Source organism: Mustelus asterias, chromosome 13, assembly GCF_964213995.1.
Source record: "Mustelus asterias chromosome 13, sMusAst1.hap1.1, whole genome shotgun sequence".
NCBI lineage: Eukaryota > Metazoa > Chordata > Chondrichthyes > Carcharhiniformes > Triakidae > Mustelus > Mustelus asterias.
In genome coordinates this window covers 94,639,409-94,658,687 of record NC_135813.1, presented here as the reverse complement: position 1 = coordinate 94,658,687, position 19,279 = coordinate 94,639,409, and the positions used below count along the sequence as shown (strand labels likewise).

The 19,279-nt window shown below is 42.3% G+C and overlaps 3 protein-coding genes across 19 annotated transcripts in view; 1 reads left to right on the top strand and 2 right to left on the bottom strand.

Moving 5' to 3' along the window:
• The window catches only part of ankrd13a (ankyrin repeat domain 13A), a 38,652-nt gene extending 33,016 nt beyond the window's left edge, over positions 1–5,636 (bottom strand). Inside the window, exon 1 of one of the 2 annotated variants that reach the window (XM_078227307.1) lies at positions 5,526–5,636. Coding sequence is in view for 1 of the 2 variants with exons in the window: in XM_078227306.1 (XP_078083432.1) it covers positions 4,606–4,698 (93 nt within the window). In the remaining variant the exon portion in view is untranslated. Of the gene's footprint in view, positions 1–4,605; positions 5,183–5,525 lie in introns of those variants that run through there. The other variant, XM_078227306.1, reaches the window with a different exon arrangement.
• git2a (G protein-coupled receptor kinase interacting ArfGAP 2a) overlaps positions 5,363–19,279 on the top strand; it is a 72,471-nt gene continuing 58,554 nt past the window's right edge. For 11 of the 16 annotated variants that reach the window (XM_078227301.1, XM_078227298.1, XM_078227295.1 and 8 more), the window contains exons 1-3: positions 5,373–5,635; positions 15,628–15,761; positions 17,712–17,821. In XM_078227301.1, the coding sequence (XP_078083427.1) occupies positions 5,584–5,635; positions 15,628–15,761; positions 17,712–17,821 (296 nt within the window). In that variant the 5' untranslated portion in view covers positions 5,373–5,583. Of the gene's footprint in view, positions 5,636–15,627; positions 15,762–17,711; positions 17,822–19,279 lie in introns of all 16 variants that reach the window. The other 5 variants (XM_078227305.1, XM_078227292.1, XM_078227293.1 and 2 more) reach the window with 3 other exon arrangements.
• Positions 6,775–7,376, bottom strand: LOC144503168 (small ribosomal subunit protein uS5-like). Its single transcript, XM_078227676.1, is given in 2 exon segments — positions 6,775–6,959; positions 6,961–7,376. Coding segments are annotated over 2 exon segments (552 nt in total). The 3' UTR covers positions 6,775–6,823.

Genomic DNA, 19,279 nt, shown 5'->3' with positions numbered 1-19,279 from the left:
ATCCGCAAGTCCAGCCATCTTCGTGTCATCCGCAAACTTGCTGATTACACCAGTTACACCTTCTTCCAAATCATTTATATATATCACAAATAGCAGAGGTCCCAGTACAGAGCCCTGCGGAACACCACTGGTCACAGACCTCCAGCCGGAAAAAGACCCTTCGACCACTACCCTCTGTCTCCTATGGCCAAGCCAGTTCTCCACCCATCTAGCCACTTCTCCTTGTATCCCATGAGCCTTAACCTTCTTAACCAACCTGCCATGTGGGACTTTGTCAAATGCCTTACTGAAATCCATATAGACGACATCCACGGCCCTTCCTTCATCAACCGTTTTTGTCACTTCCTCAAAAAACTCCACCAAATTTGTAAGGCACGACCTCCCTCTTACAAAACCATGCTGTCTGTCACTAATGAGATTGTTCCGTTCTAAATGCACATACATCCTGTCTCTAAGAATCCTCTCCAACAACTTCCCTACCACGGACATCAAGCTCACCGGCCTATAATTTCCTGGGTTATCCCTGCTACCCTTCTTAAACAACGGGACCACATACAAATATACTTAGGTTTAGCACAGAAAGTAAGTATGCTCATGTGATGTTAGACTTTGCAGCTTTCCAAACCCTGCTGTGGATTACTCCTTTGTATGTTGAGTTGAAAACACTGAGGCCTTCCGGCCCTGGGACTTGCCTCTCACACTTTGAGAGGCAAAGGCATTCCTTGCCTCTAGCTATTAGCTAGTCAGCAACAAGAGCCAAATTTCCAATAACAGGGAGAGAGGCAGAAACACACTGCTTGCCGTCTGGAGTCCTAACAGCTCCAAACAGAAAGTAACGCTGAGATTTCTCTGGGAAGGAACCACCTGACCAAGACATTGCATTAGGCCCAGATTATAAATAAACATTGTTGCAATTATCCTGCTACAGCAACCATAAAATATAACCGCACAGACAGTATGGCAACAATCACAAAAGGCCAGGCCCTCTTAAAAGAACTGCTAGAGACACATGATTAAAATACTTTTCTTAAAGGCACAGTAACGTCACAATATTGACTTTTAATTGGGGTTTGAGCACCACATAATACACTTGTCACCAAAATTGAATTCCATGGATCAAAGGGAGCAGTGACAGTGTGGATACAACTTTGGCCAAGAGACAGGAAGGAGGCTGGAGGGAAGTTTGAAGTTGTGTCCCCAGGGATCATTATTGAAGACCACTCCGTTTTTTAAAGATATATATTAACAACCTGAATTTGGATATGAAGGGCTTACATAATTTCAAAAAGTGCAGATAACAAAAAAAACTCAGGAAGGATAGTAGCAGTTTTCACAAGGACATATTAGGAATGGAGAAATGGCAGACATATGCAGAAGAAATTTACTGCAGCAAAATATGAAATTATATGTCAAAATGCTGGAAAATCTCAGCAGGTCTGGCAGTATCTGTCAAAGCTTTGTCAACTTTGACAAACGGTCATCTGTACTCGAAACATCAGCTCTTTTCTCTCCTTTTGATGCTGCCAGACCTACTGAGATTTTCCAGCATTTTCTCTTTTGGTTTCAGATTCCAGCATCTGCAGTAATTTGCTTTTATGAAATTAGATATTTTGGAAGGGAAAATGAAGGCAATATAAATTAAATTGTATCATTTTAAATGGGGTGCAGGAACAGACAGACTTGAAAGTTTCATTAAAGAAACCCTTTGAGGGTAGCAAGATTAGTTGATCAGGCTGTTAAATAAAGCACATCAGACCCAAAGCTTTATGAAGAGAGCCATAGGGTACAAAAGCAAGGGATTTTCCTGTGTAATTCTGGGCTCTCTACTTCAGGAAGGATTTCAGAGGAAAGTTCTTAGAATAGTATCAGGGATGATGGACTTCAGTTACGTGGAGAGACTGGAAAAGTTCTGATTATTCTCCTTAGAGCAGGGGTGCTACAGGGAGATGGCCCAAATGATATGGAGTTTTGATGAGCAAATAGAGAGAAACTGTTTCCACCACCAGGATGGTTAGGAACCAGAGGGCACACATTTAATATAACTATTTAATATGAACCAGAGGGGAGATGAGAAGATTTTGTTTTTAAAAATAGCAAGTTATGATCTAGGGTGCATTTCTTGAAAGGATGTGGAAGCAGATTTAATGGTAGCTTTCAAAAGGGAATTGGATATAAAGTTGAAGGAAAAGATACAGGGATATAGGGAATGAGCAGTGTGGTGGAACATCGATGGCTCTTTCATGGAACTAGCACCAGCATGCAGCACATAATGGCCTCTCCTTGTGCTGTTTGATTCTTCAGTTATGCCAAGGGGCTAAGTAGTCAACACCTTCTGGTAAAGATTGTGAGCAGGGTGAGATCAAAAAAAGTTTAAGTTTACTTATTAGTGTCACAAGTAGGCTTACATTAACACTGCAATGAAGTTACTGTGAAAAAAAACCCTAGTCACCACACTCCAGCGCCTGTTTGGATACACTGAGGGAGAATTTAGCATGGCCATGCATCTAACCAGCAAATCTTTCAGACTGTGGGAGGAAACCAAAGCACCTGGAGGAAACCCATGTAGACACGGGGAGAATGTGCAGATTCCGCATAGTGACCCAAGCTGGGAATCAAATCTAGGTCCCCGTGAGGCAGCAGTGCTAACCACTGTGCCACATGGATATGTCTCCAGTCATCTCCTTGTCTAACACCTGGGTAAAATCCAAATTCTCCACATCCTTGCTTCTTCCAATCTCCATGATCCTTTCAGGTTTATACCTCTGTGCTTACCCTCTGCCCTTCTAATATTTTAGAAACTTTGACAACTGCTTCTTGAAGCACCAAATAGACTTCTTCTACTCTGCAGCTCCCCAAATCAGTATCTCGATCTTGCTACCTCCTTCCTACTTTCAAACCTTTCCTAAAGACCCTGGTACAATACTTGTCCCACTTCTCTCTCTCTCTCTACAGCTCAGTGTCTATATGTATTCTAATTCAGTGTTTTGTGAATATTCATTAACACAAATTTGGATCGATTTCCCATTCCTCCAATTATCGAAAGGGACAAAAAAGAAAATATTAGCACGAATGGAGAAAATTGGATGGGAAACAAAATAATCATGCAAATGCAGATAGAACTATGGATTTATATTTTACCCTCAAGTGTTGGCTTTTTTTTTTAAAAGGAACAATATATCACTTACATCTTTTTCTTGATTTAGGCAGAGAAAAAGCTAACTTATGTGTTGTTATGATTCAGACCTTATCACAATAAAATAACTTCTGATGGTGGGGAAATAGGGAAATACATGGAAGTACCAGTTACACACATAATTAATTAAAATCATGAACGACATTGGCAGAATCTGCCTTCTGTTTCAATAATAAACAGATTTCCCATTATATAATTGTAGAACTAATTATAATTTTGTACCATTCCTCTTAGTATCACAGAATTATTACGACACAGAACGAGGACTTTGGCCCATCATGTCTGCGCTGGCTCTCCAAGTGAGCGTTATGGCTTAGTGCCTTTTCCCTGTACCCCTGCACATCGTTTCTATTCACATAAACATCCAATACCCTCCTGGTGCCTTGATTGAACCTGACTCCACCCCACTTCCAGGCAGTGCATGCTAGACCCAAACAACTCCTTGTGTGCAAAAGTTTTTTCTCACATCACATCTGCTACTTTACAAATCACTTTAAATCTGTGCCCTCTCATCCTCGATCCTATTACGAGTGGGAACAGTTTCTCCCTATCTGTCCAGACCCATCATGATTTTGAACATAATAAACAAAATAAAACCTAATAAATAGCGGAGGGGAATTTATGGTTTTTGGAACTGTCCTGTCTTCCCACCTCATTCTGCATAAACATGACAAGAATACATAGAAACCCTAGAGTGCCGAAGGAGGCCATTCAGCCCACCGAGTCTGCACCGACCACAATCCCACCCATCCCCTATCCTCGTAGCCCCACCTATTTACCGTTAGTCCTCCTGACACTATGGATCAACTTAGCATAGTCAATCAACCTAACACACCCATCTTTGGAATGTAAATAGCTAGTAGATAAAGATTTAACTTTGGGACAAGATTCCTCTCTCAGGCAATGTATTTTGCTTGTTTTTTTATAAGGGAAATTTTATGATAGGGAATTTTTTATTTTAAATCAAGATGAGAATGCGTGTTGGTCTCATATTTCTACGATTCAATCCCCAATCTTCCATGCAACTATTCAACTTGAGGAAAGAGCAATTCCTCTAATCTTGCCTCAAGGTGTGTTTAAAAGTTGGCCCTAAAACTTCCAGCCCAACAGCTTTCTAAATTAACTACTCGTCTCCCTCTGAGCATATTAAACACGCCCTACTGCAGTAACATAACTGAACGGAGAGGGGACCCGTTTGTTTACGAGATGGTGAAGCCTTGGATATTTTCAGCTCAGAAAATTCGATCTTCAAGACAGTTATAGCCTCCAAAGAATAATTTCATCTGGAAACACACTCACAGGAAGCTGTTGGGGGGGTGGTTTCCAACAGTTGCTGCGAAGTTGAAATCCTTTCCGATTGTGATCCTACACTGGATGAAGGAAGTCCTTACCCATTAGTATCAGTGACCTACCTGTTTGAGCTCTTTCTCAGCTTCTCTGCACTGATTGTGCCAGACCAGCAGGTGAAGTTTGTATTTGCTCCTGATGTCTTCCAATGAAGACATCCTAAAGTCCTTTCAGCTTCACCCTGCCCTGGACCCCCCGACCTGTTTCCCCCCCCAAATCCCCCTCCCTCCCTCCGAAGTGAAACAGCGACGGCGGGAGGGGAGAGAAACCAAAACAAAACTTAAAAACTTCCCCCAAAAAAAAACTTCACAGGAAGAGATAGACAGAAAGGAAATGCAACCCGCCCAACCTAGAGGAGCGGGCGATGGAGACACACTGCCAGTTCTTTAAATATCTGAGTGTCACTTCGCCCTGCTGCGCTCTTACAGACGGAGAAGTTACAATTAATGCTCCCTGAGCGATCCTGAAACTTTGTTTCATTTTCTGTAGCCATTAACCATTTGGCCACCAGCATCACCCCCTCCACCCCGCTGCCACTGTGGTTCGGTCCAAACTCAAGTCGCATGTGCTGCCAGTGGGTAAACACTGCTGATAACGACCCTCTCCACAACCGACAAAATGAGGTCTTGACTGACCTTATTCAACCCCGTTGCAAATTTAACTAATTTGCATTACTTTCTGGGGGGCAGAAATGCCACAGAAAAGGCTTTTCCTCCTGAAACTGTATTTAAATATTTCAGTGCCCCCCCTCCTTACAACTCCTGTGTTGGATTCGTCCACCGGCGCATGCGCGGCAGCGGGGGCGGCGCCGGGCGGTCCTCCGAGATCCCAGGGTGCCATTCGGCGTTTGCCAGCCGCTCGAGCCAGAGGCGAGTCTGACAGGAACTGCCGCCGAGCGCTAACTTGGTGCCGATGGCAGCCGGCCCGTCAGAACTGAAGTCCGATTAAAGTTCAGCCTTTTTTAAAAAAAAAATTTTTTTTTTACTTCAGGGGCGTATTAAAAATCCAGATTGGAAGGTAGAGTTGACCAACTGTCTCTGTCCATGTCGAAAAGGTTGAGGAGTAACGACATCTGCGCCGACTGCAGCGTCCTCGGTAAGTCCAGCCACTGGGGGGGGGGGGGGCGAGGGGGGAACAGAGAATGGGCCCTTGTTTAAAATAAAGTTTAAAAACACAACGGAGGTTTAGTGTGCTGAGAGTGAGGGAGGAAATGCAGACAAACCCCGGTCCTCGAATACACACACACAGAGGAAGTGAGAGAACCTAAAGATGCATAAAAACTACAACCCGTCCAGGATACAGTCAGGAAATATCCAGCACCGGTTTGTGTTCTTTCATTTCCTCTCGTCCCACTCTTCCTCTCTCTCTCTCTTTGGAACCGTGTTACAAAAACGCATGATTTTTTACTACAAAGAACCAACCATTCGTAGCACCCACTTCCTCAAACTTGTGGCCTCCATCCAACTCAGGCTTCAGCTGTTAACTATTTGCTTTTTGTTCATATCAAAGGTGTGGGTTGTCTAGTTTAAAGTTTATTTATTAGTGTCATAAGTAGGCTTACATTAACACTGCAATGAAGTTGCTGTGAAAAATCCCCTAGTCGCCACACACTCCGGCGCCTGTTCGGGTACACTGAGGGAGAATTTAGCATGGCCAATGCACCCTAACCAGCACGTCTTTCGGACTGGGAGGAAGCTGGAGCACCCGGAGGAAACCCATGCAGACACGGGGAGAATGTGCAGACTCCACACATGCAGTGACCCAAGCCTGTGGGTGGGACAGTGGCACAGTGGTTAGCTCTGCTGCCTCACAGCACCAGGGACCTGGGTTCGATTCCTGGTTTGAGTGACTCTCTATGAGAGTCTGCACGTTCTCCCCTTGACTGTGTGGGTTTCCTCTGGGTGCCCTGATTTCCTCCCACAGACCTGAGTTTTCCCAACCAGGAATTGAACAGGGTCCCTGGTGTTGAGACAGCAGTACTTGCCAGATTGGGTTCTGTACGTTATCGAATGTCCGGGACACCATATTTCTGTTTGCTTGTAGAAGTGTATCCTGTTCGCTCTGAACAGCCACTTGTGAATTCTGTCGTCCCCCCGTAGTATTGATTCAGTATTGCGTCGCTCTTTGTACATTAATACAATGTATACTGTGTAAGACTAGCACACTTTCCTTTATGTATCAGATGATTTTGGAGAAGTTGAGCAATTCCTACAAGTGTATTATTGTCACATGTATTTTTTTTCATGGGCAACAGATCTTTATTTTATTCTTTGCATAAATGCTTTATGTGGCTGGAGCAACAGCTGACTGGGATCTTTGGACAGACACGCGGGTGTGGGTCTTGGCCAGATGATCAGTGAATTCCTGGTATGGGGCCTTGGTAAACACGGTCTCTTTCCACAGACCCGGGGTCAGATAAATAGGTCTTAGAGATGGCATCAAAAGTAGCTTTAGCAAAGTTGCCCAGTGTGGCTGTGCAACCTCGGGCTGAGGTGTAGCAATCATCGATACTAGCCATCTGAAGCAGTTTCTTGGGTACAGGAGCTGAGACAATACCAGTACCACGGGGTGCAAGGATTAGACGCACCAAGACTGAACTGCAACGGCCAGTCACCTTGCATGGTACGGTGTGAGGCTTTCCGATTTTGTTACCCCAATAGCCTCTCCTTACGGGGATGATCGACAGCTTTGCCAGAATGATGACTCCGCGAATGGCGGTGGCCACTTCCTTGGAACATTTGACACCCAATCCAACATGTCCATTATAGTCACCAATAGCAACAAAAGCCTTGAACCTTGTACGTTGACTGGCACGAGTTTTCTTCTGTACAGGCATGTATTAACATAGTGAAAAGTATTGTTTCTTGCGTGCTATACAGACAAAGCATACCGTTCGTAGAGAAGGAAATGAGAGAGTGCAGAATGTAGTGTTACAGTCATAGCTAGGGTTTAGAGAAAGATCAACTTAATGCAAAGTAAGTCCATTCAAAAGTCTGACAGCAACATGGAAGAAGCTGTTCTTGAGTCGGTTGGTACGTGACCTCAGACTTTTGTATCTTTTTCCCGATGGAAGAAGGTGGAAGAGAGAATGTCCGGGGTGCGTGGGGTCCTTCATTGTGCTGGCTGCTTTGCCGAGGCATCGGGAAATGTAGACACAGTCAATGGATGGGAGACTGGTTTGCGTGCTGGATTGGGCTACATTCATGACCTTTTGTAGTTCCTTGCGGTCTTGGGCAGAGCAGGAACCATACCAAGCTGTGATACAACCAGAAAGGATGCTTTCTATGGTGCATCTATAAAAGTTGGTGAGAGTCGTAGCTGACTTGCCAAATTTCCTTAGTCTTCTGAGAAAGTAGAGGCATTTGTGGGCTTTCTTAACTATAGTGTTGGCATGGGGGGACCAGGACAGGTTGTTGGTGACCTGGACACCTAAAAACTTGAAGCTCTCGACCCTTTCTACTTTGCCCCCATTGATGTAGACAGGGGCATGTTCTCCTTTACGCTTCCTGAATTCAATGACAATCTCCTTCATTTTGTTGACATTGAGGGGGAGATGATTGTTGCCGCACCAGTTAATCAGATTCTCTATCTTATTCCTATAGAACATAGAAAGCCACAGCACAAACAGGCCCTTCGGCCCACAAGTTGCGCCGATCACATCCCCACCTCTAGGCCTATCTATAGCCCTCAATCCCATTAAATCCCATGTACTCATCCAGAAGTCTCTTAAAAGACCCCAACGAGTTTGCCTCCACCACCACCGACGTCAGCCGATTCCACTCACCCACCACCCTCTGAGTGAAAAACTTACCCCTGACATCTCCTCTGTACCTACCCCCCAGCACCTTAAACCTGTGTCCTCTCGTAGCAACCATTTCAGCCCTTGGAAATAGCCTCTGAGAGTCTACCCTATCCAGACCTCTCAACATCTTGTAAACCTCTATCAGGTCACCTCTCATCCTTCGTCTCTCCAGGGAGAAGAGACCAAGCTCCCTCAACCTATCCTCATAAGGCATGCCCCCCAATCCAGGCAACATCCTTGTAAATCTCCTCTGCACCCTTTCAATGGCTTCAACATCTTTCCTGTAATGAGGTGACCTATACTCATCATTGTTTGAGATCCAACCCACGTCAGCAAACTTGAAAATCGAATTGGAGGGGAATTTGGCCACACAGTCATAGGCGTATAAGGAGTATAGTAGGGAGCTGAGAATGTAGCCTTGTGGGGCACTGGTGTTGAGGATGATCGTGGAGGAGGTGTTGTTGCCTATCCTTACTGATTGTGATTTACTGATTTACAGGAATCCCATGTAAAATAACTGCTTATATGTATACTGCCTTTGTGCATTATACAAATAAGTTAGTGGGTGGCACAGTAGCACTGCCACCTCACAGCACCAGGGACCTGGGTTCAATTCCCGGTTTGGGTCACTGTCTGTGTGGAGTTTGCATGTTCTCCCCATGTCTGCAAGGGTTTCCTCACACAGTGCAAAAGAAGTGTTGGTTAGGTGCATTGGTCATGCTAAATTCTCCCTCAATGTACCCAAACAGGTGCCGGAGTGTGGCAACTAGGGGATTTTCACAGTAACTTAATGGCAGTGTTAATGTAAACCTACTTGTGATGAATAAATAAACTTATATCAATTACAAATATAATCTAATGTAGGTTAAATCACTTGTGAACTTAATTATGATGAAAATGTACTTGTGTTTTCCCTCCAAAGCAATGACAATGTTCATTACTAATTAATATCTTCGTCAGGTCTTTAAAATTGCAGATATAAAAACAGAAAACTACTGGGAAAACTCAGGTCTGGCAGCATCTGTGTTGAGAGAAACAGAACGAATGTTGCGAGCCTGTACAGACTCAAAACATTAACTCTGCTCTCCCAACACATGCTGTCAAACCTGCTGAGTTTTTCCAACATTTTCTGTTTATAATTCAGATTTCTGGCATCTGCAGTATTTTTGCTTTTATTTAAAATTGCACATTGTAAATTGCAGAGTGCATTTTTCAATAACTGGTCAGCCAGTAGCCTATAGCTACAGTAACAGATAGTATTCCCCTCTAGTATTGAGTAATGAGGCAGTTATATCAATTTATGAAGTTACATTAAAGGAATTTTTTATATTTTGTGTCTCCTCCTCCATTCCCACTCTTCTGCTGTTGCTAAATTATCAGACTGCTTGAGTGACATCCAGTGATGAAATTTTCTCCAATATAGAAAAGATTGAAGGCATTGTCTTCAGCCTCTGTTACAAACTCCATTCTCTCGCTACCAATTACACCTTTTCCTGATAATCTCAATGTCACATTTGACCCCAAGTTAAGCTTTTGACCACATGATGCACCATCACTGCGACTGCCTATTTCCACCTACGTACCATCTCACAATTCTGCCCCGCCTTTGCTCATCTGCTGCTGAAAACCTTGGTGTGTGCCTTTGTTACCTCAAGACTTGGCTATCCCAGTGAACTCCCAGCCAGCCAGCCTCCTATATTCTATCCTTCCTAAACTTGAGTTAATCTAAAACTCTGCTGTTTGTATGTTTTCAATCATATTAATATTCATCCATCATTTCTGTGCTTGCTGACCTTCACTGGTTCCCAGTCGAGCAACATTCAATTTTAAAATTTTCATCCTTGTTTTCAGGCTCTCTCTTAGCTTTGCCCTACTGTATCCCTGTAACCTCCCCCAGCCCCACTACCTTCTTGAGTATTTGCATCCATTAAATTTTAGCCTCTTAAGAAAATCCAATTTGAATTGCTGCATCATTGATGCCTGTGCCTCTAGCTGCCTCAGCACCTAAGCTTTGGAACTAAAAGAACAAAGAAAAGTACAGCATAGGAACAGGCCCCCTCGGCTCTCCTAGCCTGTACCGATCATGATGCCCTAATTAAACTATAAAAACCTTCTGCCCTTCCTCAGACCATAACTCTCTAATCCCTCCCTTTTCATGTACCCATCCAGATGCCTCTTAAATGTTGCCAACGTGCCTGCTTCCACCGCCCCCTCTGGCAGTGCGTTCCTGGCACCCATCACACTGCGTGAAGTCCCTCAACACATCTACCTTAAACTCTCACCTTGAACTGTGCCCCCTTGTAATTGACACTTCCACCCTGGCGACACGGTGGCACAGTTGTTAGCACTGCTGCCTCTCAGCGCCAGGGACCCGGGTTCGATTCCCGGCTTGGGTCACTGCCTGTGCGGAGTCTGCACGTTCTCCTCCGTGTCTGCGTGTGTTTCTTCCGGGTGCTCCGGTTTCCTCCCACAGTCTAAACGACGTGCTGGTTAGGTGCATTAGGCATGCTAACTCTCCCTCAGTGTACCCGAACAGGTGCCGGAGTGTAGCGACTAGGGGATTTCACAGTAACTTCATTGCATTGTTAATGTAAACCTACTTGTGACACTAATAAATAAACTTCAACTGGGATAAGCCTCTGACTATCCACCCTGTCAATGCCTCTCGTACTTTATTAGACCTCTATCAGGTCTCTCCTCAGCCTCCATGTTTGTAGTGAAAACAATCCTACTTTATTCAACCTCTTCTCATAGTCAACACCCTCGAGACTGGGCAACATCCTGGTGAACCTCCTTTGCATCTCTCCAAAGCTTCCACCTCCTTCTGGTAATGTGGCGACCAGAACTGCACGCAATACTCCAAATGCGGCCATTCCTTCCCTAAACCTCTCCTTCCTGCTTTAAGACACTCCTTAAAACCTACCTCTTTGACCAAACTAGTATCTACTTGTGAGGTTTGATGTCAAATTTTATATTTATAATACTCCTGTGTAGTACCTTGGGGCATTTCATTATGTTAAAAGTATTGTGTAAGTACTAGTTGTTGTTCTATAATAATCATTTCAAATTTCAAGATTAAAAGAGACTCTATAAATTCTGGAAATATAAAACTTAAAAAAGCTAAAGGAGAAAAATGGATGGTTATTGATTTAAATCCTTCATCACTGCTGTATTTTAAATTAGGTACTTTTGTTTAATTAGAAACTGTTCATGTGGCTACACCAATTTTACATTTCTGAACTTGTAATCTATTTTTCTAATGCATCATGGCCGGTCGCTGTGTATTTTAAGTAGTTTAATATTTGAATGTGGTTGTCTTCAGTGATGAAGCCTTTGATCTGAAAATAAATTATTTTTAAGGCTTTCGGTAGTGGTGAATGTGGGTAAGCTGTCATATGATTGGGAGAAAAAACAGCTCTTGGACAGCCTAAAAGGTTTGCAGTATTGCTGTCAGGAAAGGACAAGAACTAGAGTTCAGCCTACTTCTCAGCTAAAGAGAGAACATAGAACAGTACAGCACAGGAACAGGCCCTTCAGTCCACCAAGCCTGTGCCAATATGTGGTTTCTATCCCTCAGTTCATCCCTTGTTCATGCGCCTATCAAGAATGTTGCTAGCGTGCCTGCTTCCATCACCTCCACTGGCAGTGCATTCAGGTGCCCACCACCCTCTGTGTGGAACAACTATCCTCGCACGTCCCCCTTAAACCTACCACCTCTCACCTTGAACCTGTGCCCTCTTGTAGTCAACCCTTTCACCCTGGGAAAAAGCCTCTGACTATCCATTCTATTCATGACTCTCATTTTGTAGACCTCTATCAGGTCGCCCCTCAACCTCTGACTTTCCAGTGAAAACAATCCGAGTTTATCCCACCTCTCCTCATAGCTAAAACCCTCCAGACCAGGCAACATCTTGGTAAACCTTCTTTGCACCCTCTCCAAAGCATCCACATCCTTCTGATGGTGTGGTGACCAGAACTGCACGCAATTTTCGAAATGCGGCCGAACTAAAATTTTATACAGCTGTAACATAACTTGCCAACCTTTATACTTGATGCCCCGGCCGATGAAGGCAAGTGTTGCCAAATGCCACCTTGACCACCTTAACCACCACTGTTGTCACTTTTAGGGATCTGTCAACCTGTACACCCAGATCCATCAATGTCAATGCTCCTAAGGGTTCTGACATTTACTATATCATCCGCACCTGAATTTGATCTTCCAAAATGCATCACCTTGCATTTGTCTAGATTGCACTCCATCTGCCATTTCTGTTCCCAAGTCTGCAATCTAAAGGTTGAATGTATCTGCTGTCTTAGGAGTTAGCTACCAGCAAATGTTATACAAGTTGAGATGGCAAACTGGATATGTCAATATTTTTATTTGCCTTTACAGTATAGGAAACCTAGATGTCCTCAAGTTGCCAAGTTTTGCATTGAAGAAAGTCTTGAAAGAATTGTATTTGTATAGTGATTTTCACAACCACCAACTGTTTCAAAGTGCTTTACATAAATTGAACAGTGTAGTCACTGATGTAATATGGGATATGTGGTACCCGTTTTGCCCTCATTATTGTTTGTGGAAATTTATTATGATAACTGTCGGTTTGTGATTTAGATTAGGGGATTATGAGTGGCCAAGACACTGGGGATAGCTCCCCTGCCCTTCTTTGAAATAGTGCCATGGGATCTTTGACATCCAATTAAGCAGGCAGATAGAGCCTTAGTTTAATGTCTCAACCGAAAGAGTATACCTCTGACAGTGCAGCATGCCCTTAGTACTGCACTGGAGTATCTGCCTTAATTTTTGTGCTCAGACTCTGGAGTGGGACTTGAACCTGGTTTCAGTTGGATTTCAACAAATAGTTATGGCCATGTAAACATTTTGTACCATTTCCTCCTGAATTGTGGAAAAACCTAAACAATAATTACTAACCGTGTCGTTTAAAACGTTGGTTAGGTATGGAAAAAGCATTCTGACCTACACAACAGTAGGGTGTTGGTAACAGGTCTGCCACTGGTGAGAGTAATTTGAGGTCATGCAGTACAAGTATCCCACAAAAAGTGGCACTGTGCTACTTTGGCAGGCATTGGTTTAAATGCAATTTCCTCAGCCTACCCATATACCACTACACTAAATAATCCTAATGCTGTATCTATACCACTGTTTCAAAGCACTTTTTTAATTTCTTCATGAGATATGTGCATCACTGACAAGAAATGGTAATATAGTTCCAAGTCAGGATAATGAGTGAATCGGAGGGAATCTTGCAGGTGTTGCTGTTCCCATGTCCTGCGAGGTAATGGCAAAACGCTATTGTTTTTCTGATTGGTACAATAGACTCTCTGGTGCATGGCCTCATATATACAAATGTTTTTGAGCATTGTGATGTGCACGAAACATATCATCTGGTGTTCTTGCACTACTTTGAACTGAAATAAAAACAAACAGTTCACATCAGCACATTCACTTCAAAAAGATTATAGACTTGTGGCATGTATTAGCTTGCAGCTTTTGGTGAGATTTTAGATGACATTTTTTATTAGAATTTCGTTTCTGCAGAACTCGTGCAGTGCCAAAAGTATAGCAAAAAAACTCCTGTTGACTTCTGTCAGACAGTGAAGTCATTGACAGAAGTTAGAGGATGATGTAATCCTTTGCAACATGTCTGATCAATCACTATGTTCTACCGAGAAAAGTTTAAGAAGGTGACTAAGATATTTCTTCATGATCATAATGACTTATTGTCTTCAAGGCTCTTGTTGCTTAAGTAGAGTTCTCTCGCAGCCAGGATTCCTGGCAGAAATGCATTCATGTAGGTACCTGGCTAACTTGTCAATTGATCCCTTGAGCAACATAGATTTGAGGATTTTTACAGGTTGGGCTTCAAGTTATTTAATTACCTGCTCTCCAACCATCCATTCGTCCTAATACAAGTTTGTCTATAAACATAGAAGGAAATCGAGACTTACCTGGTAGGGTGGAAATGGTAAGCTTGCAAAGTAAAAAAATAATTTTATGTCCAACTTTTAAGACATTGCTGAACATATACTGCTTTTGGCATATTTCAGGCTTGAGGTGTAAGTACACTCACAATGATGTTAGGGAGGGAATGCCAGGATTTTGACCCAGTGACAGTGAAGGAACGGTGATATTTTCAAGTGAAAATAGTGAATGACTTGGAGGGGAACGTCCAGGTAGTGGTGTTCCCAGGTAGCTGCTGCCCTTGTCCTTCTAGATGGTAGTGATGATGTGTTTGGAAAGTGCTGCCTCAGGAACCTTGGTGAGTTCCTGCAGTGCATCTTGTAGATGGTACACACAGCTGCCCATGTTTGTTGGTGGCGGAGGGATTGAATGTTTGTGCTATACTGTAAATATTCTTGTAATGACATGTTGTGGGGATAGTATTGACATCAGAAGTGTCATAGATAACAGGAAAATCAATGCAATGTGGAAAACATTTAGGTAAATTTCTCTGCCCCCTCAATTCTTATTACACAATATTGGCATGGATTCTGTGGATCAAATTAAAATTTTGCCTGGGATGGGGAAGTAATGTTGCCAAACTATTTTTATCTTGTATATAACAAAGCAAGTTTATGACTCTCAAATGGACATTTTAAGCCCTTTGCCTAGTACACCACTAATAAGTTTAATCAATTCTGTAAGAAAATATATTTTTATCAGCTAAATCCAAAAAGCAGAGCTTGTTTTAATTCATTTTTCGATGGTTGCTTATACTACTTTCTGTGTACTAACTGAATCAAGAGTGCTAAATTCTAGATCCATTTGTGCTGTGGAACTGTTTCCTGTCGTGACTGGATTAAGACATATTGCCAGTGATACTTATCTGTATAATACAAACTAGATGCCATTTAAACCACCTTTTACAATGTAGTGAAATCCCTTGAAAGAATATGCTGATTGAACAGTAAACTTGATGATCTGCTATTTTGGGATTGAGATATGTGAGCAATTATATGACCACCTTCCTGTCTGAAAAAGATAACCAAGTGTTGGATTTTTACAAAATATTTAATGTTTTCCTCAATATCAAGATATTCCTGATATGAGTAATAATAAATCTCTGATAAAAGTTGCAGTTAGTTTTTTTTGTTGGTTTCTATCAGAATCAGGACTTTAAATCTGCAAGTTCGTTTTTCTTTGTTTTACATGGAAATATTGCTTATTTTTAGGTTGACTTTTTTTTACTGTTTTGAAGCTTGTCAAGGTGTCTGGAAATTGATGTAGCAATTAAATAATATATATACATTGTTTCTATCCCAGATCCTCGCTGGGCATCAATAAACAGGGGTGTTCTGATTTGTGATGACTGCTGCAGTGTACACCGCAGTCTGGGCCGGCATATATCTCAGGTACGACACCTGACACACACACCATGGCCTCCCACCCTGCTACAGGTAAGGAACATTTTGTTGTGTAATCACATTCTCTTAAAGAGTACAGGTTTGCTGCAAAAGTTCAGTTGGGAGCTCGATGAGTCCCTGACTATGTCTGATATCATTGTATACAAAATCAAATTGGACTGGTAGTTGATGAGGTCTCCTCGAACAGAATTACCAATTCATAGAATAGAATCCCTACAGTGCAGAAAGAGGCCATTCAGCCCATCGAGTCTGCACCGACAACAATCCCACCCAAGCCCTATCCCCATAGCCCCACACGTTTACCCTGAAAATCTCCCTGACGCTATGGGGAAACTGAGCACGGTCAATCAACGTAACCAGCACATCTTTGGAGTATGAGAGGAAACTGGAGCACCTGGAGGAAACCCACGCAGACACGGGGAGAACATGCAAACTCCACACAGTCACCCGAGGCCAGAATGAACCCGGCTCCCTGGCGCTGTGAGGCAGCAGTGTTAACCACTGTGCGACCGTGCTGCCCTAATTCCACAAATTGGCTTAGGGGATTTAAAAAAAAATTTTTGTGTCTCAGGAGTTGGATAGCTAAAAGATCGAATTGGCTTCAAAAGAACCAGATGCATGAAGGAAGCAGCAAATTAAATCTTGAAAGATTGGAGATTGAGAAATATGCATTTTCAAGCTGTGCAAATATATAAAATGGATGCGCTGAAAAAGACTGGTTACTCAAAGAAGCCTGACCCATATATTCATGTTACATCTAAGCATCATGACCCTCGAAGCTCTCCACCCATTAGCAACTCTGTAACCTTGAGTGCCGCAGTTGCGGGGGGCGTGGGGAGAGTCTCTAAGCTAGTTCTGGGAAATGCCTCCCTGTACGTAGGAGCCTAACCACTTGAATAATAAGGTGTGTCTCGCTGGCCATAATTATGTTTTGCTCAATATTTGATCTCATAATTTTTGTGGAAGGGACAGCTATGTCCCAACAAAAATGGGAAAATTGGAAGGTGAGTTACTTGGGATATCCCTCGTGTATTCCTGGTGGCTGATAGCAGTACTGCTAGCAGGAATCGGGGAAAAGATTGTTCACCCAGAACGGAGGAGGAGTAAAATGGTATATGCAGTGGTCGGGTCGGACTACTGGCTTCAAAGGACTGGCAAGCCCAAACTACTCTGTTCTATTTGTGTTTATATTTCCATTTATGAGCTGTTGAATTTTGTACAAAAGCCAGTTTTTTTTTAATGTTGTTGCCTCATTGGTGGACAATTCTTAGCCAGTAACTTGAGAGGAATGAAAATTAATGGGAACATGATGTGAACTTTATATGTGGCTTCTGAGTAATCACAGTGTGTATCTTTATAGTCCAAAGTGAAAAGTAAGGCAGGAAAGTGAGTAAGAGAAGATTTTAAAAGAAAGAACCTTCATGGAAAATAAATAGATCCTAATTCGAGAGTGGCAGTATCTCTTATGTTTTAATGCTGCTTTCCTAACCTTTGGTGTGTTCCAATCATTTGACATTTCACAGGATGCTAAAAATCAACATTCCTTACTGATGCCATTTTATTTCATTTCATACTCTGACGATGACCAGTAGTAACATTTTTGCCCCAGGTGTCATTTCAATCAAGGCTGGTAAAAATCTAAGAAACCTTAATCTGACACATTATTTCCACACAATTGTTGTGGTTCTTGATTAAGGTTATTACTTGTAATCTACATTGTACTATTGTACCCTGATTGTGTATTGCAAGGGTTAATCTATTCTATAAATATAATTGTGGATAGTCAATATTCCAACACATCAATCCAGCTTGAGATATTTTAGGCCCTACTTACCACTATTTTCTTCAATCTGAGTAAAGCTTTGAGTCTCCAGAAGAGAAAAAAATACCCTTGCAGAAGCTGCATCATTTGTCAAAATGCTAATAACACAATGTGAATAATGTATTCCATTTCAGCCTTTTTAAAAATGTTTTTAATTTCAGATGGTGCAAACTCTTGTTAGCAATGGTGCCAATTCAATCTGGGAACATTCGTTGCTGGATCCTACTGCAATGAGTGGAAAGCGCAAGGCCAGCCCTCAAGACAAAGTACAGTAAGTACATTGAAGCGGGTAATTTTAAAAGTCTTTTCCAACACATTTTTGCATGTATAAGGCACAAGGTACAACTTTTTTTGTCAGGACTCTTATTGGCTTGTGGTTCTGCAGTCTTAACTTCGAGCCCTGTAACCTGATTGAAAGACGCCTCCCGCCTATTTATCAATTTGCACATGCCTGATAATAGCTTGACTTAGACCACCCCAAATTATCCGTCTTATTTCCCGTTGATACTGGTCTAACATTTCAATGCCCCATCATTATTCTTACGGTCTCTGCCAGAGAATACCTCCTGATTGAAACTGAGCTACAACTGTTTATTTTCTGAGGTATAGAATCACTTAAGGTCGAGACTGGTTCTGCCTCCATCACCAACATGATTTCCATTACATCAGGGAAATTAAATTGAGCCATAAAATGAATAAGTTAACTATTTGTTGTCCGAATAGGAACATTTTTCAGGGATTAAACAGTTCATTGCCTTAAATATACATATGTTGGGTCTATGTTTTCCTCATTGCCAGCCTTTCCTGTGAATTAGGAGGATGATTCTGGAGCCAAATACAGGCTTGCAAAAACTAAACTTGCAAGAAATCTGTAGCGATGCATTAGTCATTTAGTGGAAAGAGCTGTTAATAGCTGAAAACTTACATTTCCAAATCTCTGGTTGCAGAACTCTAGTCCTGCAACAATTTTACAGTGAGCAACCCTGTATGCTAGGTCCCAGGATCAGCATATTAATAGCTCTTGATTAGTTTCTCCACTTGAATTTTCTCAGATTTTTCCCTTTATTGATAATACAGGTTAGACGCAAGCCTTTTGGCTGTGGGATCTAGCATCAATTCTAGCCCAGTTTGGTGGTTTGCCAGCCTCCTCTGCCTGCTAGCTATAAAAGTCTCATATGAATAAAATAAATACTTACATTTATAAAGTAAGTTGACATATTGTTAAATGTCCCTTGCGTGAAGACAGTAAAATGTGTTCCATAGAATCATAAAATAATACCACATAGTAGGAGGCCATTTGACTATTTCAGAGAGTAATCCAATTTGTGTCTCGCCTCTTTCCCCATGTCCATGCAATTTTGTCTCTAAGTATTTATCCAATTTCACTTCAAAAGCTACTATTGAATCTATCTCTGACCCTCAATCAAGCAAAGCTTTCCAGATATTAAACATTCATTACATAAAAACGTTTTCCTCCTGTTAACTCTGGTTCTTTTGCTAACATGTTAAATCTTTGCCTTCTGGTTAGCATCCAATTAGCCACGGGAAACAGTTTCTCTTCTCTTACTCTCCCTAAACCCTTCATGATTTTAAACTGCCCCATCAACTCTCCTCTCTGTCCTCCCTGCTCCAATTAAACAGCCCCTGCTCCTCCATTCTCACCATGTATTGCAATCCCTCATACCTGTAAACATTCCAATAAATTTCCTCTGACCTGTCCCCAAAGCTT